The sequence below is a fragment of the Pteropus alecto genome, unplaced genomic scaffold (genome assembly GCF_000325575.1).
Source record: "Pteropus alecto unplaced genomic scaffold, ASM32557v1 scaffold78, whole genome shotgun sequence".
Taxonomy (NCBI): Eukaryota; Metazoa; Chordata; class Mammalia; order Chiroptera; family Pteropodidae; genus Pteropus; species Pteropus alecto.
In genome coordinates this window covers 7,019,764-7,047,021 of record NW_006443124.1, presented here as the reverse complement: position 1 = coordinate 7,047,021, position 27,258 = coordinate 7,019,764, and the positions used below count along the sequence as shown (strand labels likewise).

The following is a 27,258-nucleotide window of genomic DNA, read 5'->3' as shown; positions in this document are numbered from 1 at the left end:
ACTACAGTTCAAGCTCACTGGTACAAAGAGAAAGAGCAGATAGCAGACTCAGATAACTTCCAGATTCTGAGGAAAAGTATCATGATAAACTTTTCAATTTGCTTTTATTCCAATTAACCTTGAAATCTAATTTATGTCTTAATGTTTAATAGCTGATTTGTTACAGACTCAGAGATTTCTATTGTTAAATGTTATTTCAAATCCAAATGATTCCTCAACAAAAACAACCAAAAAAAAAAAAAGCTGTTTTGTTTTGATGAAATAATAATTTTAATAGATGTGAAAAGGCTGGTTTATTTCCATTAATTAATCTTAACTGTCCTTCTAATGAGTTACTGGCATATGAATAAGAAAAAAATGTGAGAATACATTTCTAAGAGTAAAATAAATGAAAATTGATGCATAACTTTTAAATAATTTATTGTGTGTATCCTACTGAATAATAAATTTAGGGAAGGGTAAAAAGTATGATGATACCCTTCATGTTAAACACTGAGTTTATAATTCATAAACAATTTCTCACCTAATCTTCACATCAACATTTTGAGGTATACATTATTATTACCATTTTACAAGTAAAAACACTAAAATCAGAAATGTTAAATGCCTTGCCCAAGGTCACAAAGCTAGTAAATGTTGCAGCCAGAGTTCAAGTCCAAGACAGTCCTTGCACCAAGTGAAGAAAATATATTCATTTAAATATTAATTCAAAACAACTGAACATTTGCACATCATATTAAAGAAGAAACATCTCTATTACATACTATATTTCTTTTTAAAATAACATTTGTTGTATTTTCTGAAACTAATACAAATTTACTATAATAAATCTAGAAAATATATCATTATATAAAGAAAAAATATATAATTACCCATATTCTCACCACATAAACTATTATTAACCTTTAGTGTATTTTTCTACAGTAATACTACAGTATTTTTATAATGTAATATTCAACTTTTTTTAATTAAGAGAGAGTAAAAGAAAAGGATTTTCTTGGGAGAACGAGGTCGCCTCAGGATTAGTGTTTTAGCAATGGTTCACATTCAGAGAAGAGACATTATCTGGTCTTACTTTCATGTTAGAGATGAAGAACAAAGAAGTAAAGTAATTTTCAGAGTCACAGAGTAACTTAGTGGTACAATAGGACCAAAATACAGTTCTTCTAGTACCTTGCCAAGTGTTCCTTCCTTTACGTACCTTTTGTGAATTTCTATAGAATTTATAGTCTGTGACTCCAGATTACAGTCAACCTTGTATTTGCTTCAAGTTATTTCTCATATATGCATGGCCTCTTCTCCCAACTAAGTTATTGTCATAATTTAAATTCTCTATTCTCGTTTTATCTTTCAGAAGCTTGTTTATCATCCATTTCTGATAAGCACAATTTTTTGTCATCTTCATAATAAATGATTAAATCAAAATTAGTATCTTTGTCTCTTAAGTCATTTTTGCCTTCATAAGCAGTTTTGGGGCTACTCTACATCAATTCTTGAGAAAAAAACAAGATAACTGGGATCTTTAAGTGTATTTATTTATCTATTCATTCATTCAACATATATTTACTGAGGACAGACTATGGCCGGGTTCCATTCTTGACTACAGTCTCTACCCTCACAGAGCATGCATTCTTCCTCTAATTGCACCTGGCATAGTATTTGTGACTCATGAGCTATACACATCAGCAGTAAGGAATTGTCCAGACACCAAACACCCAAATTGCTGACTGTCCAAGAAGTAGGTATGGCACCCATCACACAGTGGCCATCACTGTACTAACATTAAGTCTAGCTACCATCACAATAATTTTTAGGTCAGTTCAGAAAATCTTTCTATAGGACCTGCATGCTAAGCACTAAAGCTACAGAAATCAAGAAGTCAAAGAATAAAGTGTAATCCCTGCTTTCAAGGAACAGACAGTCTAGTAGAGAAAACAGATGTGTCTGAGACGCAGGTACCATGCTGGTACTGTTTTAGGCTGTATTAAGATTTATTTTTGTGTACCTACTCAAAGACAAAAAAATCTAATCAGTTTTTTTTTTCAATCTCAAGAATACTCCTAGTACTCTTAATACTATCTATCCCTAGTACCTACTCTCCCTGACATCATCCCACACTATTTGTTAATTTAGGGCACCCAAATATTCTAGTCATATTGAATCTCTTCCCTTCTCAGAGGAACTCTGCACCTCAATTATCACAGAAGCATCTCCAGAAGACTCTGGGGAATTCAAGTGCATTGCAGAAAATGAGGCTGGCCCTGCAATCTCCACAGCAAGACTCTTAGTTTCTCCCAGGTAATTACTCTTCAGGATCTTCCTGTTCCAATTCAAACCTGGGTCAAGAGGGAGATTCTCTGCTTCTGACCGAACTGGTGACTAAATTATATTTCTCAGAAGGAAAAGTGGAGAAATCAGAGAGTTCTCCAAAGTTACCCATAAGGAAATTCTCTCCAAAACTGGCCTCCTTTCCTTGGAGCAGTGACAGCTACACAAAGGACAAAAATCCAGACAATACCCTAATAAACCTTACATCAACCATTCCTGAACCAGCCAGTCATACTGAACATGAGATCCAGATTCCAAAGGAGGATTTCTGCACCATCAATGAAAATTCCTCTGAGCTACAACCACAATGGTAAGGCCAGATAGACATAACATTCACTCATCCAACAAATGTTCTTGGTTCTGAAGATAGAGCAGTGAACATGACAAAGCTCCTGTCCTCAGGGAGCTTGCATTCTGAGATGAATCACTTTAACTGTCATTTCTCCCTTGCCCTCCATCACACATTTCACCATGGATGAAGCAGTTAAGTCATGTGCTTAGACTCATATTTAAGGATTTGTTACAGAGATATATTGAAAAAAAAATCAACAATGCTAAAATGGCACAATATTTTGAAGAAGTGGAATATTTTTCCAAAATAGAACTCAATGTCCTGTCTCAATATAAATATATAAAACATTCTGTGATACAGATTTTTTCATGGTCAGTCTTAGAATTGTCCTTGCATTCAGAGGATCAATGTATAAATAGAAAAACAATTCAGCAAGTGAATTTTCCAACCAGGCTCTGTTTAAAACAACACAATCTACCACCATCCTCACCCCCAAAACACAAACCTAAAATCAAAACATTGATGTAAAAAACAACCTAAAAATTGATACTTGTCGTTTAAATTTTTTTTGTTTTAATATTTAACATAGTTCACTAAATACTTTATGAGCCTAAAGTTACCGCTAGGTTAAATTTAGGTTAAACACCTGTAATAAAACTTAATAAATCAGCATTTTTGACTAGTTACCTAGTACAACTAAATGGAGCCTCTGTGAATTACAAAATAAAAAAATATTGGAATCTCTCTTAAGAGGAGATTTCTTGAGTAACATTTGGGTCTGTTAAGTGAAAGAAATATATCATGTTAGAGATGGAAGCAATCAGAGGTCATCTACATGAAGTTTTTCATTCTACAAATGTAGATGATTGGCTCATACTATTGAGGGCTGGTTCTTCATACTTCCATGTCCTTGGGATAAGTACTTCTCCAAGTGTTTCTTGCAATGAAGACAGTGAGGGCAAGTTCTGGACTTGGAGACTAACAGACCTAGAACAATGTATGTGAAATACATAGTACAAATTCAGTAAATGGTAGCTATTGCTTCAAAACATTGTTTTTTATGAGGATCAGTATAACTCCGATAATCGTCTATGACTGATTTCTCAGCTGGTCTCCTGGAAACCCTTTAGCTTCTAGAATCTCTAAATGCTGAGCAGTAGCTACCCCTATAAATAAAGATTCCTCATGGGGTCAAGAAAGAATGGGTGTGTGGGACAATATATAAGACTGCAGTTTATTCAACAAACATTTATTAAGCACATACTATGTGTCTGTCAGTTTCTCTGCTAGACTCGTCTTGGGAAGATGGCCACTACTGATACCTAAAACTTTTCTTCGTGAATACCCGTGTTTAGCAGTTAGCCTTTAGGACTTAAAAAGACCTTGAATTTATTATATAATATCTTTCATAGGAGATTGCCATCTTTTTCATTAATAAAATATTCTATGGGGAAAATTATTAGGTAAGAGTTCCATAAAAGTTTTACAGAATATCTACTATGAGCTATATTGTTCTAGGCAAAATAAATAATAAATAGCCCCTCCCTCAGAAAAAAGTTAACCTAACTGAAGAGATATATCATACTACCTAATAGTCCATTATATGATTTCCTGTTTCATTTGAGTCTCTAAGCAATCCTCTGATTTAGGTTAGTATAACAGATAATATCTTTGTTTTTCAGTTAATTATTAAAGCTCAGAGAGTTTAAGCAACTTGTCTAAGGTTTCACAGTTAAGTATGTGGTAAAGTGGGCACTAACATTCAGATCTCCAACATAAAAAGGTTAATATGTCTAGAAAGTTGTAGAACATTAACCAAATTAATGTTATCATTTTTACTGTTTTGACTCCAAACCTAGTGGAGGGTCTGTTATTATTTCTTGCTTGAGAAGAATAAGATTGAGTCAAGTGGTAGAATGGATATTTCAAATTACAAGTGCTACAGTAGGATTCTCTTTCGTTGTATGTCTATGCAGAACTTCAGTAATCACAGTGAATTATGCATAACTTGAAAATAAAACATTCTTCACTCTTTTAGTCCTTTCATCTTCAATGTGACATTTTCCTTCTCCATTGATACAGCAGAAATTACCTTCATCACACACATCTGACCTGACTTATGACTCTAGAAGAAGCTCACAGCACCATTTTTACAATAGCATATGTACTTCATATTTTAAAAAAAATGAGGGCAATAAGTGAAGAAGGGACTGGTGATAGGACAAGGAGGAATTCCCTTAAAATGTATCAGGAAATGTTTCAGTGAGATAGTATGAAGTTATCTACATTTTGTAATGCATTAGAATGATTTACCAGAAGCCCATACTGATAATTTAGAGAAAGAAAGGGAAAAATTTGTTTTGGGGGGCAGGTTGGAATATGATTCATCCACCTGACATCTTAATGATTCTTTTGTTTTTAGGATGATTTTTCTCAAATAAGCAACTAACCTCCCCCCCATTCAAATAGCCATATTTATGAGAAAACATAAAACACTCAAAAAAGCAAACACTAAAATGTAGAAAAACAAATTCATAATAGATTAAATATAGACTCCTAATTTGTAAGAATTGTGTCATAAAAAAGGACCTTACTTACCTTCCCTAAATCATCCCTTGATCTTCTTATTGCAGTGATAACCTTAGCCTAGATGTACCATGGAGCTAATACACTGTAACCAATGTTATACTGTACAAAGGCCTAACAAAAAGAAGAAGCAAAGCTTAAAGGATAAAGAGTAAATGGTACTAAAATTCTGCCTCGACTATGGTATTTAGAATCTGCCCTAGGCAAAATTGAAGATTTAACAGTTTATCCTGGACATCTCCCTACTCGGCTAGTAGGTTTTATCTCAAACTTTTAGGTACTAAAAAACCCTCAAATCTCCTCTTCCTTGCCCCAATCAAACCTTGCTCCCAGGAAGAACCAAATGTCAGTTACATACCTACCACATTCAAAGTGCTCAGAATAGTGCCTTACTCATAGTGAATGCTATATATGTTTGTTATTTTTATTTTTATTGTCACTTGCACTTACATTTTAAGTCTTTCTAATTTAAATTAAAAGGCTTTTTCCCTATTAATGGAATTTAAAATATCAGTACTCAGATGTGGGGAAATATTTTGGGAGATTCCTGAAATAAGACTTTTCAAGCAAACACCTACACATCAAGTCTAGTGTACTTTTTCAACTTAGTAATGGCAGCATGCCCAGGCAGCAATTATCAAACTTTCTCGGAACACCAAAGGAGGATACACCCACACAGTCAGCTGTGAAGAATTTTATATGGCTTATATGTGCCCAAACATCTATTTGTTGAACCCTAATGTACGCAGTAATTAAACTGCCATTGGGAGTACCCGTGAAAGAATGGAATAAATAGATTATGCTTTAAACAAAAGAACCATACCAAAATTGAAGCCACTAAATGGGGAAAATTCCACTCAACTGGGCTGATTCTCATGCCACCTAATCCTCTCTACCACCTCTTTTGTTGATTTGAATATTTCTTCCTCTGTAATTATTTACTTCCCTGCACAAAAAAAGTGAAAGCCTAAATATTAAGATGGTCTCCTTGATGAAAAGAGAAAGGAAATGATATAACTATTAGGAGTAAGGAAGATGGAGAGTTGACAGTACAGAGCCCTAATCATATAGACTGTTTACTTGTTTGGTAGTTTCTTGTGTTTCAGAAAACTTGCTAAAGAAACTAAATCATGTTTTTCCACCCCCACCCCAACCTTCCCAGTGACACCTAACCATCACACTGCTCTCCCTTTATCCAGACCATGCCCGCTTTCTTGAGAAAAACTGCTTGACCCCTGCTCTACCCCTACTCTTATTTGGCAAGAGAAAAAAAACAGCCTTCAGATGAACAACTAGCTACTACAAATCAATTTGGAGCTCATCCATCACTGGTCTTACTTCTGGGAAACTTACTAGATAGAACACCAGTGTTAGAATATATGAAGGGATTTAGTCCTTCTTTCTTCAACTGGGAAGAATCAAAGCCCCAACCAAGATAAAGAAATTGAGTTTTCTTTATACTTTTTCCCATTTCCCAATTCATTGCTCTTCCCGCTACATGAGCTTGCTAAAGCTGTTAAAATTCACATCTAAAATAAAGAGGCCTGCGAGAGAAGCTCATGTAATCCCACTCCTTAAATATCACTAAGACATGTGAGATATTGTTTAGATTGTAGACTCTTACTTTGACATGCCAGCATAGGTAGATGGACAGAGAAGCACATCAGATGTCACTGTTTGGCAGCTGATAAAAGTCAGTGGTGCTATAATACTAAGCACAGAGCCACTAGATTAGTCTGTAAGGGAAGGAGATGCCTCTTCCTTCCCTTCAATAGTGGGTTAAACCCAGCTGGCACCCTTCGAAACTACGGGGTAAGTCCCTTCTTTATTTCTGCTACAGTTTTGGGTTTTGTTTTTGTTTTTTGTCCAAATCAGAGGAGTATGTATAGAGGTGATCTTCAGATAAAAAATTTGAAAGCCACAACATCATAATGGTATTACAGAAAGATTTGAAAGGAAAGTGATCTATTCATTCTACTGAAGCTGGAAGGCATTATAGAAAGGGTAGAAGAAAAGACAGTTATGCGTTATTATTTTTAACTCATTATTTTTCCTTGAAAGAGGTCACTTGGTCTGACTATAATTGTAGTGATATCCTACAGCTTCAGAATCTCCTCAGTTTTCTGTGCAAATTTGTGCTATACTGGAAATAGGGAAACATATGTTAAGATTTTTAAATAGGAGACTGATTAGTATTTATGAAATCTCTGAAATTTAATATTATTTAGAATAAAATGATACTGCCATGTAATAGAATCTATTCTAGAACTGAATAATTGAACAGTAACTACAAACAGGAAGAAAAGCCTTTCGGAGTTACCTGTGTGACCATTTGTATAAAATTTGGTGAGACATGAACAAAAGAAAACTTCTATGTAGGGCAATACCAAAATGAACAAGATAGTTGACATTCTAGAAATGTATGTAAAGAAATATAAGGGACTTTATGGAAAATATCTGCTGGCTATTTGTTAAACAGTTTATTCCTTCCTATTTGAAATAAATCTGAATCATATGCCTGCCCAAAAAGGAATTTAGGAACCAAACTGGATTAAATTCTTAACGGAATGAATAAACTGATAACTACAAAACTACTTGCCTTGAAATACAGTCTTTTGTTGAGAAGATCTAATTAAAGCCTCCTTCTGGATGTTTTTCCCCAATAATTTAAAGGCCTAATGGAGTTAATTACTAAAAATGCATTCTAGTTGAATGTGCTTGTGTTCACAAACTTGAAATTAAGTAATATATGACTTTTTTAAGTGTTCTTTTCAACAGAATCTTTCTCTTGGCTGTTTAGTTGCATTTTTGTTCTTTCCTAAACGGCTAGTTTTAATTTAAACCACATGCACAACCTTAGGATGAAGCTGTCTGGAAACTTTACATTAAAAAGGATGTTTTATTCAAGATAGGAAATTAAATAATTATAAGACTTTGGCTAATTTTATCAGTTAAAAGTCTCACTTATCATTATTTCAATACTGGTTTATATTATGTGAAACAAACTAAATGTATTCTGAATTAAATTACCTGATATTTTGAATAAAGACAGACTTAATGCTGTACAATTTAGAGGTCTAGTCTTTGTGTGTAATGTCTGTATATAGTCCCGCTTAGACTTATTACACTAATGGAAGAAATCAGAGTCAAATACAATCCTTTAAGGTGATTTTAGTGACAAATGATTCATCTAAGGAAAAATGGGGATCGACTACAGGAAATCAGGTGAACCAAAGTAGGGCTAAGTAAGAGAAGTGGCACCCATCTTTTCTTGGTAAGGTATAGGATAGCTTCATAGTTGCCTTACTTCCTTCTGTACATCCTGTTTGCCATTTCAAAAGAAAAGGTAAGAGAGGAGCTAAAACAATTCCAAAATTAGTCTAAAATACATATTAACAGGTAAAAATAATAAAAAGTAAAAGTAAATAATCAAGAGACCATCAAGACCAATACAGAAAAAACTTACAAATGGCTCTGGAATGTAGACTGGAACATATATACATAGAGACACAAATACGCAGTTATTCCTGAATTACTCCAAATTAATCCAGTTTGGTACTATGGTCAATTTGGAATTAAGAGAAGAAAAAGAGGCAATGAATTGTAAGGTTAAAAAAAAAATCCACTCGAACTTAACAGTGAATTATAGATGTTCAATCTAATTTGTGAAATTGTGAAAGGGCTAAAGACTAAATATTGACCTTAAAATAATGTTCTTTACAAAAGCAGCATATTGTTCCCCTTGATTTACCAAGACATCATTCATCCAGATCACCAGGACAGGAATTAATTGGTTTATCAGAAGAGCTATTTATTGGTTTTGATGAGCAATGGAAAAAATTCAAACTGAATGAAAGCTGACATGTTATATATTTAACTACTCATTTTAAATCATTGAATCTCTGTGGTTTATGAAACTGTAGCCTCTGGGCAAAAGCTAATCATGAAACTGTAAAATTATCATATTGAGCAACATCACAGAATTTCTTTTCATAAGTAACCACTTGGCAAACTCCAACTGTGTGTTTCTATGTCTTGAAGCCCCTTGGCATGCTTTAAGAATTGTCCAGAGGCAAACATTAACAAATCCTTTTTTCTTATTCTCACGGGAAAAGTCATTTGAGCAAAGGCAGAGATAAAGGAAGAAGTGTAGAAGCCAAGAAAGTTCCACCTTGAAATGACCTTAAAAGCACAGACTCTCAAAAAAAAAACACATAAGCTCCTAAAGATGTTAAACGGTACTGTTTTTACTCAAATATTATTATTGAATCATTTTCTCCTTTTGAAGGAACGATACTTTTCAAGAGAAGGCCACTCCATCAAAGCCAGGAGCACAGTTTTCCCGGGATCTCAATGAGAAGGGGCAGACCAACGCTGCTTCTGATTCCTTGTGACCTTCTGTAATTCCAGGCTTGCAGCCCCAAATTCAGAACCCCACCCCTCCAGGAGCAAATCATCATATTAATAAGTTGCCTTCATCTTCCAAATACCAGCTAAGCATGTTTAACTACGAACGGCCAAAATACTTCATTCAATCCCAAAATCCATGTGGCTCCAGACTACAGCCTCCTGGACCAGAAACTTCCAGCTATTCTAGCCAGACCAAACAGTCTTCCATTACTATCCAGCCCCGCCAGTGCACAGAGAAAAGATTTTCTGCTTCCTCAACAGTGAGCTCTCACATCACCATGTCTTCCTCTGCCTTCCCTGCTTCTCCTCAGCAGCTTGCTAGCTCCAACCCAGGCCAAAGGGTTACAGCCACCTATAACCAGTCCCCAGCCAATTTCCTCAGCTCCATATTACCATCACAGCCTGATTACAGTAGCAGTAAAATCCCTTCCACTGTGGACTCCAAGTAAGTGAGTTTTTTAAATACACATATATGGATATATACTGCATACAGTGAGCTTGTATTTGAGGATGGGAGGTGGTAGAAATGCTGTATTTCTTTCTTCACCATCTAAAAAGGTAATGTGATCTCAAGGACTCATTTCATAATTCTCCTAGAACACTTTGAACCAGGGTACTAACAATAAGAGATCACCTGACCCATTCTCCAATGTCCAGGCTGAGCTGAACTCAAATCATCTATTACCTTGAACAATTATTTACCTATTATTTTTCATCTCCAAAAACAGATATATAACATACTCAAGAACAGTGAACTATTCCCCCAGTTCTAAACTAAGTTCCTCATGCTGTAAGTTTAACTGCTCTAGTTCTGGGCTCAGCTGAGATAAGAACACCTGTCTGCTTGTTTCCAGATAGGATTTCCTCTCACATAAGCAGAGACTATTAAATTTCTTCTCAGTCTGTCTTTTTTCCCTATCCATTTTCCCCTCTTATCTTGAATATCCAATTGGCTAAAAAGAAATTCTGGGATTTGGACACTGAAATGTATAAGAAGAAGAAAAGTTTGAATAGATAAAGGTTTATAATCTTAAGGTTTCCTTTGGTAACTAAAACCACACTTTGTTCAAATTGGTTAAGCTGATCTAAATATAGGAAAGAATACCTGCAGCCTTATGCAAGCATGTATTATTTTCACAGTCCTAAAACTGTCCTAGGAGAACCTGATACAAGGGACATAGTGGTTATGCTTTTTTTAAAACATGAACTGAATACTCTGTGCTTATGCAAAGTTAGGGCTATCAGTTTTCTTATTCCTTGGCTGGCTAGAACATCAGAGAATTACATCAGAGCCATTTGAAAAAAAACTGCCCAATGGAATGTGTTTCGTTTGTTGCAGGCTTACTGACAGATTTGCTGAAATTCTTGCTAATTTCTCCCAGTCTTCTTTAGAGGCTAATTTTTTCTAGATTCCTATTGCTGGTGACAACTCTGAACTATAGCAATTCAACTTGCAAAGAAATCTTTTCAATATTTTTAAAAAACCAGGAAAGCCAAAAGTTAGAATCCTATAGATACTAGGTTGAACCATTTGAAATGGCTGATAGTCAACTATTTTTGACCTACAAAAACGGCATTCTCATAGGTTTGACCTAATATTTTTAAAAGATGCCTTCAAGAATGAAGAGCCCTCTCTCTTCCTTCCCAAATTCCCATTATACCAATTATCAAACATTGCAGATTTTTCTTGGTAACATTTTACCCAGATGACATTTTTCCACTTAGCTTTCGATTGTTTCCAAATTTCCTATGTGAGCATTTGTAAATATAAAATAACCTCTTCTGACTATAATAATTTTTCTTAATAAAGTCTCTCAATCCTACTCCAAATTCCTGCCCAGAAGAGAAAGCTATCAAATAAATATTACTGAGCCTCAACATACACCTGGCTCTGTGCACAGAACTGAGAAAAAGAAAGGCAAAAATAGAGATAAGAAATAAAATATAAGAGATCCCCAAATCAGAGATCAAAGATCTAGCTTTAGCTGTTCCATTTTCAGCAACCATAGATAACTCTTTTAATCTTCCCATAGCCACTTGATACCCATTCAGTGTTCAGCTGCATAGGGTAGAAAGCTCTGGCCCTTTGAACATTTGTGCACAACTCCCTCATAACAATGATGGGCTTAAGTTTGCCATGTCTTCTAAAATGATCTCTTGGATTCTGACCTAGATAAGTCTGAAAGCTTTATTTAGCTTTTCATCAGGAGGAAACTCTTAAGCAAGCATTCTATTCAGCTGATCAAACGACAGACTAGAAATTGAGAGAAATTCTTTAATTCTTATTCCTTTCAAAAACTTTGCTGTATGATATTGAGCAACTTTATCTGTTCAGTGATTCAGGTTTCTGATCTGTAACAAAATTACGGATTTAGATGATTAATGATGGGTGGAAAAATGACCTCCACAGCAGTGCGCAAATAAATATGAGTAGATATCAAGTCTTAACACTTAAGGCATCTAAACTGGTAATAATGGGTGTTTTCAGTGAATTAAGTGACAGAGGTTACATACACATCAGTGATTCTCAGGCTTGGTTTTGATAATCCTTCTAGATTTATCAGATATATTACATTATATTATAACAGTCTAAAAACAGAATTATTTAATGCTAAATCACTTTAACAAATGTGTAACTTTTATAAAGATGGTAGGCTAGCATTAAAAGAAATAGCCTATTATAACTTCATACAGGTGGAGAAAAAGATCCAGAAGACCAAAGAAATTTTACCACTTTGACCTGGGAATTCAATCTAAAAACAAGCAAACAAACAAACAAAAACCTCACTATTTATTTAAAAAACTTGGTTTGGCTACTAACTGAACAAATCAGACTTTAGTTATCGATTAATATAGAAAACCCTGAAGATCTGAAATGCAAGGAGAGAAATACAAATTGAAATCAGCTTTCAATACAGAGCATCTTGAAGACAATGAAAAACATTCATTTAACTGACAGCATCGCCTATACCCAAGCTCTGTATTAGCAGATATAAATGATACAATGGTGAGGAATAAGATATTTTTTTAGTATATGTACAATCAAGAGATTACTAACCACGTCCCCAAAGCCTACAAAAATTAAAACTCTGTCTCCACTCAGAGAAGATACATTTCCCCTTAGCTTACAAGTTCTTTTAATGATCCTTGAGAATATTGTAACAGGAACATGTCACAGAACAGACTAAGAATGCCTCATCTGGTTAAGTGGATAACGTTTGTTATAATGGTAAAATATGTACTGAGGGTAGTGGTCAGTTCTCCCACATTAAAGAGATACAAGCTAGCACGTGTAGGGCCCTAAATGAATTAACCGTGCAAAATCTGAACAAAGCACTGTGAAAACTGTAAGCTACCTCTCAGATCTAATAATACAGGTGTCCCTAAATACCACCCCTGCCCTCTATCAGAATCAAAAGAGGAACTCTGAGAGAAGCAAGAACATCTTAGAAGAAAATTTAGGATCATAACTTGAAATAAGGATTTAAACCAAACTCTTCAACTGCTATTCAAATTTGCTTCATTTTTTTCCAAACACCCCTTTTTTTTTAGCTTACATTTCTTTTTCTAATCATTTGTTTCTTTCTTTGAAAATCACTTTAGCAGTGATAAAGAAATGCTCATTATTGCAGAAGCTATTAATTATATCATGCCATACTTGGATTTTCTAGAATATGAAATTAATAGCAATTGGAAATTAACAGAAAAGCCAGAGACTATGTAAACTGTAGACTCCATTCAAAGCAAGAGAATATTCACTAAATACCAATGGTTATACTGGTATGGTAAATGGTTAACAATTAGTTGGAGGAAGGAGCCATGATTTGTGATATTTACCAATTTCCCTGGTGTAAATACTTTTACCACCAATTTCAAACTATCAACACAAGACCACAGGGAGCTGAGAAGAGATGCGAAAAATCAGCTCTTCTGAGCCCGTATGAGTCAGCTCCAGCACACTACTGCTTAATATCTACCTATAAATCAAACTTATGAAATTCAGTTTTAAGATCAGAAGATCTCTCAGTAACTAGACTTACTCTTACTTCTTTAGGGAAGATCTTCAAGGAAGAACATCCTCCTTATGTCTAATCTAAATTGTTCCTCCTTACCACCACTACGGAAAATAGTATGGAGGTCCCTCAAAACACTAAAAATAGAATTACCATATGACCCAGCAATCCCTCTTCTAGGTATTCATGCAAAAAAACCTGAAAACATTTACCAGCAAAGATATATGCACCCCAATGTTAATAACAGCATTATTCACAGTGGCCAGGACATGGAAGTAGCCAAAGTATCCTACAACAGATGATTAGATAAAGCTGTGGTACATATATACAATGGAATATTACTCAGTCATAAGAAAAGATGAAATACTGCCATTTGTGACGAGATGAATATTGACATAATTATGCTAAGCAAAATAAACAGAAGAAGTTGAAAACCATATTTCACTCATATGTGGGATATAAAATTGAAAGCAACAAACGTGACAAACAGACAGAGGTCTCTGTTTGGATGCAATGGATTGGTGGTTACCAGAGGGAAGGGGAGGTAGATAGGGATGAAAGGGGTCAAATATATGGTGACAGAAGGAAATCTAACTTTGAGTGGTAAACACACAATTCAATGTATATGTGACATATTGTTGAATTGTACACTTGAAACTTATTTGATTTTATAAACCAATGTCAGTCCAATAATTTTAATAAAAAATAATAAATAAAAAATAAATTGTTCCTCCTGCCACTTAATTTTCATTTACCAAGACTAAAAAAAAAAGAAAAAAAGCTGGCAATCATTCTTATAAAATACTTGACTGTTATTAGGGAAATTAGTGTTTTTAATAACATTAGTAGTACTAAGTTGTAGATTCAACCTATCTAAAGGTGACTGACAAAATAAGGCCAAATCTTTTAGCTATACTTTTACTTTAAAGATCCTCTTTAAAATAAAATAAAAAATAAAATAAAATAATAAAATAAAATAAAGATCCTCTTTTTAAAAAAAAAAATTATTTTTCCTTTTTAAAGCTATCAACAACCCTCAGTTGGCCAACCTGTAAATGCCAAGCCATCCCAAAGTGCAAATGCTAAGCCCACACCAAGGACTCCTGACCATGAAATACAAGGATCAAAAGAAGCTCTGATTCAAGATTTGGAGAGAAAATTAAAATGCAAGGACAGTCTTCTTCATAATGGAAATCAAGTGAGCAAGATATCTATTTTGTACAAAAAGCCAATTAAGCTATAAAATCTAACCTCAATAAGAAAGTTCTTTCTGTCTCAGATCTATAACTGTATAATCAGCAAGAAATAGGATAATCCAAAAAAAGGGAATATCTGGGTCTAGTTAACATTTCTCTACATGAAATCACCTCTTGGTTTTCAGTAGTAGAAGAATGAAGCAAATGAAAAATCAATCTGAATGATTTAATGAACATTTTGTTTTAAGCATTACTCTCTCATGAAATACTTCTGGTGACCAAAATAACTAATAGGAAATACTGTCAACCTGACTTTATCATGTACTCCAGTGTATATTGTTGATGGCCGAACAGCTTTAATTTTTATTATGTAATTATTACTGTGCACGTTGTATTAGTCACCTATCTTTAAAACAGTACTACATGCCTAATTTAAACCAAATACATTTAACATACCAGTTGCACTGCTTTCAGTCAGAAGTTAGTAAGTCAAATATTCAGTGTTCATTTAATAAAACTTATTTCTGAATGTGAGGACATGCAGTACTGTATTTGAAGACAGAGCTGATTGGAACATGTACAATAAGAAAGGAAAGAATTTCCATTTACATGGGAAAGCCTTATCTAAGAATGACTGTGCCTGCCTTTCCTAGGGGCAAAAAGAAAACAGAAGTGAGCATTACAGATGAGAGAAGTGGCACTAGAATGGAAGGAAATGCTTTGAATGAAAAAAAAAAACAACGCTTTTTTAATAGAGAGCATTTACGTACTATTCAATAGACAGAACAATAATTCTCTGGTAAAATTCTCAGTAGTTTCAAAATAAAGTGGTACAAACAACTTTTAATAAATTTCATTACTATTCTTAATGACTTACTTCTTTAAAGCGGCTAACATATGAGGAGAAGATGGCTCGCAGATTGCTAGGACCACAGAATGCAGCTGCTGTGTTTCAAGCTGAAAATGACAGTGAGGCACAAGATTCACCACAGGTAAATTAAAATAATCTTTAACTGGAGCTCTTTTTGTGTTATTTTTAAATGTTTACTTTTCTAAATGTTTATAAAAAGCATTTGAAGCAAAAGTCAATCACTTCCATGGGAGAGGCCATGATGGGCTGAAATATATGTATACATATATATAGACATATATATATATACACATATATATGTAAAGTTTAAATTTTCTGGTGGTTCTAATAGCTGCATAAGGTATGTCACAAAGACAAAACACCAGAAAGCTAATACTCATTTGTCATCAGGATGTTTATGGATCGGTTAGACCAAGGACTCTTTCTACAACGTCTTCACAGAGAATTTATAAGTTGTAAATCTTCAGTAGGGTAGAAGTTAAAACTCTGAAGAAAATACTTGTAATCTTTTTTCATAAGCTGTTTATCATTTCGATGTTTTAAAATATACTCGTGGGGCGGTACACCTGTCATACGGTAATGCAGTTGTCCTAAGGTGAGCTCAGGGAAGACAGAAACCTCCTGTGGAGAAGGGCAAAAGCTCGCTTGATCTTTTCAGTACGAATACAGACTGTGAAAGTGGGGCCTCACGTAAAAAAAAATATTATATATTCTTAAGGGTGTTCAACAAACTTGAGAACAGAATAGAGGAACTCAAATAATCGTGGTACTAATGAAAAATACAATTCCTTTTGTCATGTTCCCGTTCCTGTATTCGCAAATGCTTATTAAAAAAAAAACAATCCCCCGCCAACAACAAAAAAGAACTATGAGTAAATGGCTCTAAGAATAACAAAAGCATCCTTTTCAAAAGGAGATTAACTTTATAAATAGCATAAAGTGAATATCCGTCCCACAGGCTTGTGCCTGACCAACTTCATTTTAACAAGTAACTTAACCCTAAATAGAAATGTACAATTCGAGCAGTAGACTGACTGTGATAGCTCTGTCTTCCTTCCGTAGTTACCTTTCATTCCTCCTCCACAAGATCTACAAGAAACTGTGAGTCAAAGGGATGAAATTGAGCATTCAAGAATTCCGAGGTTCTAAGTACAAGAATCTGAAAATAAGATTTTTGGTTCTGTTAAATGAGACTAGTGTTACTAGGAAGGATGGAGCAAGGTCTAACAGAAAAGTAACTAGAAACTGAAAATAGAATTTAAATCTCTTTTTGGCTACTGAATAGTTCATGTATTCATTCATTCAACTAATTTATATGGAGCACCTACTATGGTGGTACAGAAGATTACAGCAAGAATAATACACAAATCTATCTCTATTAGTAGAAGTAACACAGAGCATAAATTCACAGTATATAATTCCAAGGCAAAGATGTATTGTTTTTCTCATTCATTTTTTAAAAACTTTTAAAAAAGTAACAGTACCAGAAAAAGAGATAGCAACAAAATATATTATTATGAAATCAGAAAAGATAAATCTTACATTATTTTGTACACTTCACACATTCTACCTAAATAATATAAAATGTCATTAAACTATGCGTAACTTATCACATCTATGAATACAAATATGTACATATTCAAACCACACTAGGAGAAAAAGTAAAAAGCTTAATTTGGATATTTTGAGTTTAACTGGAATATGTATAATTTTTACTAAAAAAATTAGTTGATTGGCTTGATCACTGAATTGATGTTTTGACATTTTGCTTAGAAAATTTGAAGGCTAGCCAAAAATTGTTATGTTTTAAGAATTTTGTTTTAAAATGACAAAACACATTAAACATATTCATTCTAACATAAATTATTTGTACTGATTTGCTGTGTTGCTATACAGATGTTTTTCAGGTATTTGGAAAGAAACTACATTTTCCACTTCTTTGTATCTCCCACTATGCCAAACACAGTGAAACACACAAAATAGGCACTAAATATTTAATCGGCTTAATAATTCTATTAAAATGTTCATCAATTCCTGAGTTTACTCTCAAATATAAATAATTTTCTATAAATCTTAAAAGATGTTTGCATAAATTAAATATACCTTTATTAAGCAGGAAGTAATTAATGTTTTTCAAAGCCTTTTCATAGCTCTGCACATCTTTCATGGTGTCTGTCCAGGTTTTGTGTCATGAGCTAAAAAGAGAAGTATTTTCCAGTGTATTATGTATTTGCTACTGCTGGTGCCACTTTGAGCAGCAGGCATAATATCCCATATCTATTGCCAACACAAGTGCGTTCATGTCTATTCCTGTTTTACTAAAGGACAATCTGTACTATGCGCTCCCATTTCAAATACACCAGGGGTACACATCACCCTTTGTCGTAAAAGAGTTATCTGAAAAACGAACCACTATCAATTCAAAGTCTATCTAATTTTCATAAATCATACCTATGGCACAGTTTTATTAATTAGCCAGGGGATTTATAAACCGGGGGATTTCTTGCTGGAGTATTAGAAAGTTAGTGCACCATATTTTAAATGCATAGAAGCTAACTATATAGAACTAACTATGACTGTACGAATACAGCCAACATAAAAATGTTTCTTTCAACTACAACTACTTAGTTTTGCTTCATTTCAAGCTATTAATTGCCAGTTAACATTCTAATTTTGTTTTAAATTCAAGCAGCACAATTCAGATCATGTACGGCTGCAAGTTCCCACGTCACAAATAAGGTAAAAATATTTTTTTAATTTTAAAAATCCATATATTTTGATACCTAAAATGTTTTCAGCTAGCTTAAAAATGTAATATTTATGAAGCCCTCAAGCTTCCTACATAACTTTTATAAAAAGCAATGTGAATTTTCTAATGTCAGAGATGATGATCATAATTTTTATATTAAGCATTAGAACTATCTTAAAGCAAGCTTTTAAAATGTTTAGGTCAAGTAAGCCAGGACCACATTTCCATGTTAAACAACCTTCTCATAACGGAAACCCAATTCTAATTATATGATCTTTGTGCATAAGAACTGTTCATGGGGTACCCTGCATTTTAACAGATCGGTTTCTTCATCAATTCATGGCACTGTAAAAAAGAAACATAGATGTGCAATTTGTACCAGATGTTTCTAAATTGCTACCATTTCTTACAGTTATCAAATATGCCAGCTAAATATAGCCCTAAGGCCTCTCTCTATTGTTATTACACTATAAGTTCAAAAGTATAGATTCTGGGGTTTCAAATCGGATGGCTAAACCATATTTGCTTGAAAGAAAGAGAAATTACAATTTTTCTGCATAGTGATTACTAAAATATTTTTGTAGAAGTAGATCATCTTCAAGAGGAGATGTGAATGATCAGGATGCAATCCAGGAGAAATTTTACCCGCCTCGTTTCATTCAAGTGCCAGAGAACATGTCAATTGAAGAAGGAAGATTCTGCAGAATGGACTTTAAAGTAAGAGTTAAAAAATACTGGAGGAAAATTAACAATGGGATATTAAGTTTTGATAAAAGTCTTCTTCCTCTTCATAGCTTGCTATGCAGTTTGAGAAGCAGTATGTATAGTGGATAAGAACACAAATTCCGGAGCCAAGCTCACCTGGGTTTGAATCCTGGCTCTTCCACCTTCAGCTGTGTAACGTTAGACAAGTAATTTAACTTCTCTGTGCTTCTATCTCATCTGTAAAATGGGAATAATAAATGTACCTACCTCATAAAATTATTTGACGATTGAGTAAATGGGTATACGGTACTCACAATAGTGCCTACCACCTAATAAATACTCTGTGTAAGTGAAGCTATTTTAACAATAGGATTTTTAAAGAAGAATGCTACTTTAATTCTTCTCCTCTGAGAAATTCAAGCAACCTTGCTTTCTCTTGGCCTAGAAGAGTTCTTCAAGTTAGAATAGTTTTTTAGAAAGGTGTTCAATTTCATTATCTTCATTTTGGATAACTTTTTCTTATAAAATGTTTTTCCGGGTTTCTTATGAATGAAAGCCGCATTTCTTATAAAATGTTTTTCCGGGTTTCTTATGAATGAAAGTGCATGGATTTAATTGTTAACGTTTATATAAGAACACTTAACAAACTGTCACTTATACACCAGAACTACAGATCAAGAACACTGTTTTGGAAAGGTTATTCATTTTATCAGCAAGCCTCATATCTATGTGCTTCTGGGACTGCATTTGCAGACACCATTAGGCAGAAAAGCCATATAACATCCATATTTCTTATAGCAACCAATATAACATAAATTAATGTTCTAAATATAGTAATTAAGAAATCTTAAAGAGCTTGAGATTCTATGAAAGAGCTAGATATGGTTTGAGATAGTCTGAAAATACTGTATTAATTTCAAGAGTTTTAATTTCCACTGTTGTGTTAAAAAAATACTTTTAAAAGGTAAGCAAATACCTTTTTAAGCTATTGCTTTGTACTTTCAATCAAAAACCCACTCGATACTGGAATTGTTAAAATTCATAAATAGACAAGTGGGTTCCAGTGATGCTATAATTTAAAATTCTGTCATCTTGTGTTTCCATTTCTAGGTAAGCGGACTGCCAGCTCCTGATGTGTCATGGTATCTAAATGGAAGACCAGTTCAATCAGATGACTTTCACAAAATGATAGTGTCTGAGAAGGGTTTTCATTCACTCATCTTTGAAGTGGTCAGACCTTCAGATGCAGGGGCTTATGCATGTGTTGCCAAGAACAGAGCAGGAGAGGCCACCTTTACTGTGCAGCTGGATGTCCTGGGTAAGCCTTCCAAGAGATCCTAGAGTGTCTTTAATCCTGCAGTATTAAAAAAGAAAGTATTAAAAAAGAAAATCCCAGAGGACTTCATATTTAAGGTTAATGTCTATACTACACAACCCATTAAATGCCAATTTTTACCTAAAAGCCATGGGTTTGGGGGAGGGGTAGGGGGGAGAATGATGTTCTTGAGGGAAACTAGAATGACAGATCCATCACTAAAACTTTTCTGGAAAGGAAATAAAGAAATGGTATAATTTCAGACAGACCAAATAAGGTATTATGAGCACATTTCTAGATGTAAAATAACTAAAGGGTCTTAAAGTGAAATTTTTTAGTCTAATCATTTCTCTATTCTTCAGTCTAAAATAATCACTCTGCACCTGAAACTAATATAAAATAATATTAAATATCAATTGTAACTGAAAATAAAGAGAAAAAAAATCTATCTCAATTTTCACAGAATATTCATAATATTCATAATCATGTATAGTTTAACACTGAAGAGTAAATGTCAACTTTTAGCTTTAGACTATGTTCCCTTTACTAAGAAACTAGACTCTATGACAATAAAAACATGCCTAGTTGCTTTAGAAAACAAGTATAGTAAAACATGTCTCAAATTTGTCTTTATAAGGCAGTTCTCATAAAAACTAATGTTCTGTTTTAAAGTATTACAATTTAAGTGCTTTAAAAATATCATATTTGTAATGGTTTAAGCCATGGTATGTTGCATTAAGAGATACTTTTCTATAATTCACTGTTTATTGTATAAAAGCTTGGTCAAGCTAGAAAATTTTCTTGAGTTTGTATTCTACCTAGATCAATGAAAAATCTTAAGATTATTCTATGATATAAGGGGCCTCAGTCTAAGGGAAAAACTAGTGATCTGGAAATTAAAAAAAAAAATTCAAGTGGTTAAGCTTTGGGCAAATCCTTTTTGTGCCAATAGCTTCAGAAATACTATAATGTTACAGCTGGAAGAGACCTTGACAGGCATCTGTCCAATCTCTTCATTCTCCTTCAGATAAGCTAGGGTTATAGTATTATAGTATCATTTCCTCCTTTCCATCAAGTATTTAAAGAAAGACAATAATTACTGACATTCGTATAACATTTTATAGTTTACAAAGTACTCCTTCATTCATTATCTCAATTGATCCTCATAATAATTTTGTATAGTTAGCAAAGTAGTCACTGTTACTTGGGATTGTGTTATTTTATACTAGATAAAACTGAACCTCAGTCTACAGCCATGTCATTGTAAACAAGCCCGATCCCGTCTGATCTCGGAAGCTAAGCAGGGTCAGGCCTGGTTAGTACTTGGATGGGAGACCATCTAGGAAGACCAAGTTCTGTAGCATAAAAAATGAAAAATAAGGGACTGTAAGCTGTCAAGGTCCTTGCAATCTGTGAGGTCAACCAAGGATTGCCTTGCCAAATAAACAAACAAACAAATAAATAAATAAGTCTGAACCTCAGAGAAACTAAACAAATTTTTCCCTATTTGGCATGGCTAGTGGGGCAAATAGAGAATCTGAACTCAAGTTGTCTGATACTCTTTCCACCATTCATACTACCTCCCTAAAGATGACATGATAAATGAAAATGACTTATACTCCATGAGTGAAACATGATTATAAATTTGATGCATCTTTACATTACTGTTTTAGAACTTTAAATGGTATAAAACAATATCATATATTATTTTAACTAAAACATAAAGCTTTCAATCCTGTTATTTTTAAAAACTTCTATATCAACATAAAATTTCATAATACTTTATATTTTTATCTTATATCACTTAATCTTTTTTATAATATTTCAAATACTTGATCTTTTTATTAATATGTAGCTAAAGAACATAGAAGAGCACCAATGTTTATCTATAAGCCACAGAGCAAAAAAGTTTTTGAGGGAGACTCAGTGAAGCTAGAATGCCAAATCTCAGCTGTACCTCCACCAAAACTTTTCTGGAAAAGAAATAATGAAATGGTACAATTCAACACTGATCGAATAAGGTAGGATAAGTATTTCTAGACTTAACTATAGTTTACTTGGGTCAATCCAGTTTTAATTTGAAATGCATTATAAACGGCATGTATCTGTAATCTCAATTTGTCTCATTTTTAAAAGATACAGAAATATAATAAACCTCATTAAACCAGATTCTACTAATCAGAAATTTAAGTCATAAAGCAGCCTAGGATTTACTTTTTTACTAACAAGAAACAAAGATGGCTTGAGGAAACACATGGCATAAACAATATTGAGGGGGGTGTTTAATTCAAGTAAACCAATAGCTATTTGGCAATGACTAGATATAGCCTCAACATTTCCAAATGCTTCTTTTTCTTATTAGTCTGACTCTGTAGATCAAAGTCATCATAAACTTTCACTGGAAAATTAATTCCTATACCTTCAATTTTAAATTGTTTTTCAGCTTATATCATGATAACTCTGGAAGAGTTACTTTGCTGATAAAAGATGTAAATAAGAAAGATGCTGGATGGTATACTGTGTCTGCAGTTAATGAAGCTGGAGTGATCACATGTAACACAAGATTAGATGTTACAGGTATGTCACACCAAGTATTATAAAAGACTTAACCAGGAAGATTTAATAAGAGACACGAATCCCAGCAAAGTATAAAATCTGAGGGATTTTCCCCATAATCAGTTTTGATCTTGTTTCTTTTTCTGTCTGATAATACCTAGTGCAACACATTTGTTTAGAACAGGTTTTCTGAATAAACTTTTATTTGCTCTATTTCAGCCCGTCCAAATCAAACTCTTCCAGCTCCTAAGCAGTTACGTGTTAGGCCAACTTTCAGCAAATATTTAGCACTTAATGGAAAAGGTTTGGATGTGAAACAAGCTTTTAACCCTGAAGGAGAATTTCAGCGTCTGGCAGCTCAATCTGGACTCTATGAAAGTGAAGAACTTTAATAACTTTACCAACATTGGAAAAATCAACAATTACAGTATTAGTAATATATTCAATTAAATTTTTGAAATAAATCCATAGCTGTATTAACATATCTTTAATTAGGTAATATAACTAATATATATTTAAAATATTATTATCCTTTGACTCTTGCACATTCTATCTACTTCTCTGGTTTGTGAGGCCTACAAAAAATGTGGGTATATAGGTTTTTAACTGTGGAAGACTATCTTAAAATGTGGGGATTCAACATCTAAATCATACACATTTAACAATTACAGGTTATGAATTAGTATCAACTTTTTAAACACACCTAATGCTTGTAATAAGATTTACTAGTACTACATCCTAAATACTGTTTTACCTGTTTTCTCTTATAAGAATACTAACATGGTATAGATTATCTGAGTGTTCCATAGTTTTGTCAAAATAAAATTTCAACTATTTAAAACAGATTGTCTCCTCTTCACAAAAGTCTAGATCTGTAAGATAAAATTGCTTTTCATATATTAATTTAGCAAACCTATGAATAACCAGTTCCAAAAAGCAACAACGTTACATTCTAGAACAGTGTGTCTTCTTGAAGTCAATTCCTCCTGAAAGTGAGCTAGACCTTCTCAGGTTTGCACTCCAAAGGCAACAATTTGTAACTTAAATCATGATAAATTCTCTCTCGAAATAGCGATTTTGTTTTAACCAATTAGGTCTCTAATTCAACATCTTTGAGATTATTAAACATAATGGAATAAGAATAGTCTCTAGAATCATCTGCTTCATTCTTACATTCAATGTAAATTTGAATACCTATATTTTGTGGGTTTTTCTTCCTACATTTAAAATTCAGCTAACCTATTACATTAGAAAGCATAATTTTGTAAGCACCTGAGATTTGAAGTACAGGAAAGGTCAAATCCTTTTATTAAACTATTCCTAAGCTAAGACAGTAGCCTTTTTTTTTCTCAGGCCTCTTGTCCACTGGCTGTTGGCCTTTTGCTAGGCCTCTCCAGTTTCTTTTATCACAGGTAGCCTTTGACTCTCCCTGCAGTGTGGCCTAGTTTTGCTTTTTATTTGGACATAAAACAGCATTTATCAACATAAGAGTACATCTCTTTCAGGGAAATAACAAAACTGACTTTATTTTTTACTTCCAAAACAGCTTGATGGTTTTCTTTGCCGGCTGCTCTGGGGCCTTTCGACTGATTTCCGTTTTATTTTCCTTTTACCAACATGAGAATCCCTCCTTTCTCATATCCTGGCAGGCTTTGGATACCTTAATTTACGGCCAAATTTGTTTGGTCTTTTCTACGGCTGGTTTACAAACCCTCCTTCTCATCCCTGCAAAGCTTTGGGACCAGATGTGAGTCTGGGCTCCCAAGAACTGCTTTGAACAACCCTTTTACATAATCATTGCAGAACTGTATTTTTGTTTGTTTGTTTACCTATTTTAACGTTCCCTTTAACCTTACTGGGTGGAGAGAAAGGTGGAAGCTATTTCTAACAACAGCTCTCGGTTAATCACAACCAGCTTCCGCAAGTAGCAGCGGCAGCGTGAGGTCTTGGTTAGGCAGGCATTTAGGCTTTGACGTCCAGCGGACCTTGCCCCCAACATGCCGTGGACTTTGGTAAATTATTTACCCTCTCAGCACCCTCGGTTTCTTCAGACCTAAAATGAGGATGAAACACCTACCTTACAGGAAGGGGGTGTGAAGACCAAACAAGCCAATAAATGTTAAAGGTATTCAAGAAAGAAAAGCCCGTTATAATTAATTATTACGATTTTTATGATTAACCTCAGGCCCAAAGCCAGGTTTGCCCTAGAAGTCGGCACTCCTCTGGAGACGATCGCCGCAATCTCCGACCCCGCCTCAGGCGAAGCCCTTCCAGAAGGTCCTCGGTGCGCACGCGCGTTTGCAACTTGTAGCGCAGCTTGCGCCCCTCGAGGAGCTGGAAGGCTCGCGCAGGCGCATGAGGTAGGCGGTTCGCGCAGGCGCGGCAGACCTGGGGAGGTCAAACGGGCATCTCTTCCAGACGCGCCATGGCTGAGGCGTCCCGTTGGCAGCAAGGCGGTGAGGGGTACTCCAAGGGAGTGGGTGGAGCAGGGCGAAATTGGTGATGCCAAATACCCTGGAAGGAACTTCATAGCCCAGTATTTATTTATGTGAACTATATGACCTTCAGCACGTTTAACCCTTAAGCGAAGAGGGACGGTGGTCCCATTTCACAGGAAAACTGAAGCCTTGAATGAGGGACATGGCAATCCCCCAAGGCTCGAGCTGGGTGCTGTCAGTTGCTGTGCAATGACCGTCGCTAGGCCAGTCTCCGAAGTCCTGTGTCGAGCTAGGATGTGCTTACCTTGACAGAACCACAGACCGTGTCTTTTTCCACTTTCAGCAAAATCCAGCCTTCCCAAGAAGCAGTATTGACGGGTAGAGAAGACGATTAGAGACAGATGTCGGAGGGGGTTTGTTTTATATATTGCTTTTCAATTTTAAGACAGTACTGGTCTTGTACATCCGTGTTATAAAAATTCATTAGTATACAGTCATAAAATGACCGCCCACTTACCCCCATGGGAAAACGTTAGTAATTATTCCTCCCTCATAAAAATGAAAATAACCAGAAACCTTTGGCGCTTTCCTTCACACAGTAACGCTAAAAGTGGCTGTTTTTCCATCATTGTTCTTTATATACATTATGAATTACATAAAAATGTAAGGAAAATTTTGTTTATATCTCACAGGGACTCCAAAACATAAGCTGCATTTCAGAAAGGAAGACGAAATTAAAACCACACTTCAGGAGTTGTTACTCTACTTTATTTTTTTAATAAACTTATGCATATGTAAGTACACAGATATAGATGAAGACCCTGTTTGAACTAAGAAGTTATATAGAGATGAGTAATAAAACATGGACTTTATAAAACCATAGGCTTTCAGATTACTAAAACCTCTCAAAAAATAGTGATACATTTCAAACATCTTAAATTCATTTAGATTGACAGTATTCTTAAAGGGCAAAACTTTAGATCATAAATGTAATACGAAGTTTTCATAGTCAACACTGAATTAATTATTCTTTTTGGTTGACAGTTCTATCTTGAATATACTCCCTTGAGTTGGCAATTCTAACTTGATTTCTTTTAGAGCCATATGGATACATTATCGCAGTTTCATAGGTCAAACTACAAATGAAGCCAAAGAAGTTAGTCTTCACGTCCGCTTTGTTCTTGTCCCTGTTCTGTTGCACAGTTAATAGTAAAATATACTTCTGCTGAGTCACAGAAGGTATCAATCAATGCAATTCTTTAAGGGGGACTAGGACAACCTCTCAACCTTCACTCCTATCTGTGGGTCAATAGCATTGACTTAATCAGTATTTAAAAGCATTTCGTCTTTAGAGCACCCAATATACAGTAGATGTAAGCTAACTGGCCAGACTTAAATCATTTTGGTATGGACTACATATTGGCAGTGCATTTGAGTTGGATCTTGATTAAAAAGACAACTATAGCCAAACTTATAAATTAACGTATCTTAGACTGGTTTTTAAATACTTAACTACAAGACAGTTAAGGAATGAAAAACTAAAAAGATCATTCATAACCCCATGATTTGGGGATTTAAAAACACCTTTTTATAATTAGGAAGAATTGAAAACAATTTAAATATCCATCAAAAGAGGATTTGCTTAACATTTTGGTATATACAATGAAATAATGCAACATTAAAGAATGGCATAGGCTCATGTGTTCCATAGAAAGGTGTTGAAGATACATGGTTTCTAAAAACCAAAGGGCTTTTAGCAACAACAGCAAAAGACATAGTCTACACCCGAAACCCACCCA

The 27,258-nt window shown here is 34.4% G+C and overlaps 3 protein-coding genes and 1 pseudogene across 3 annotated transcripts in view; 3 read left to right on the top strand and 1 right to left on the bottom strand.

The window, feature by feature from the left end:
- Positions 1-25,300, bottom strand: part of KLHL3 (kelch like family member 3) — a 233,156-nt gene extending 207,856 nt beyond the window's left edge. Inside the window, 5 exon segments of the mRNA XM_025040560.1 lie at positions 15,703-15,782; positions 17,800-17,891; positions 19,307-19,387; positions 20,443-20,504; positions 25,202-25,300. The gene's annotated coding sequence lies outside the window, so the exon portion shown is untranslated.
- MYOT (myotilin) lies at positions 9,432-23,480 on the top strand. Its single transcript, XM_006923088.2, has 9 exons — positions 9,432-10,061; positions 14,653-14,827; positions 15,713-15,817; positions 18,389-18,435; positions 19,030-19,162; positions 20,261-20,468; positions 22,321-22,486; positions 22,909-23,042; positions 23,241-23,480. The coding sequence occupies exons 1-9, from the start codon at positions 9,706-9,708 to the stop codon at positions 23,411-23,413; spliced, it is 1,497 nt and encodes a 498-aa protein (XP_006923150.1). The 5' UTR covers positions 9,432-9,705; the 3' UTR covers positions 23,414-23,480.
- LOC112472051 lies at positions 21,711-21,829 on the top strand (annotated as a pseudogene).
- Positions 25,301-25,429: 129 nt separating the features above from the next.
- Positions 25,430-27,258, top strand: part of PKD2L2 (polycystin 2 like 2, transient receptor potential cation channel) — a 26,294-nt gene continuing 24,465 nt past the window's right edge. The window contains exons 1-2 of the mRNA XM_015598090.2: positions 25,430-25,477; positions 26,152-26,253. Coding sequence (XP_015453576.1) covers positions 25,447-25,477; positions 26,152-26,253 — 133 coding nt within the window. The 5' untranslated portion in view covers positions 25,430-25,446. The remainder of the gene's footprint in view (positions 25,478-26,151; positions 26,254-27,258) is intronic.

Bases quoted from the DNA above. Each gene is read 5' to 3' on its own strand.
- MYOT (XM_006923088.2), top strand. From the start codon at position 9,706: ATGTTTAACTACGAACGGCCAAAATACTTCATTCAATCCCAAAATCCA. The intron at 14,828-15,712 runs GTGAGCAAGATA...ACTTCTTTAAAG, and splicing joins TTCTTCATAATGGAAATCAA to CGGCTAACATATGAGGAGAA. The intron at 18,436-19,029 runs GTAAAAATATTT...ATATTTTTGTAG, and splicing joins GTTCCCACGTCACAAATAAG to AAGTAGATCATCTTCAAGAG.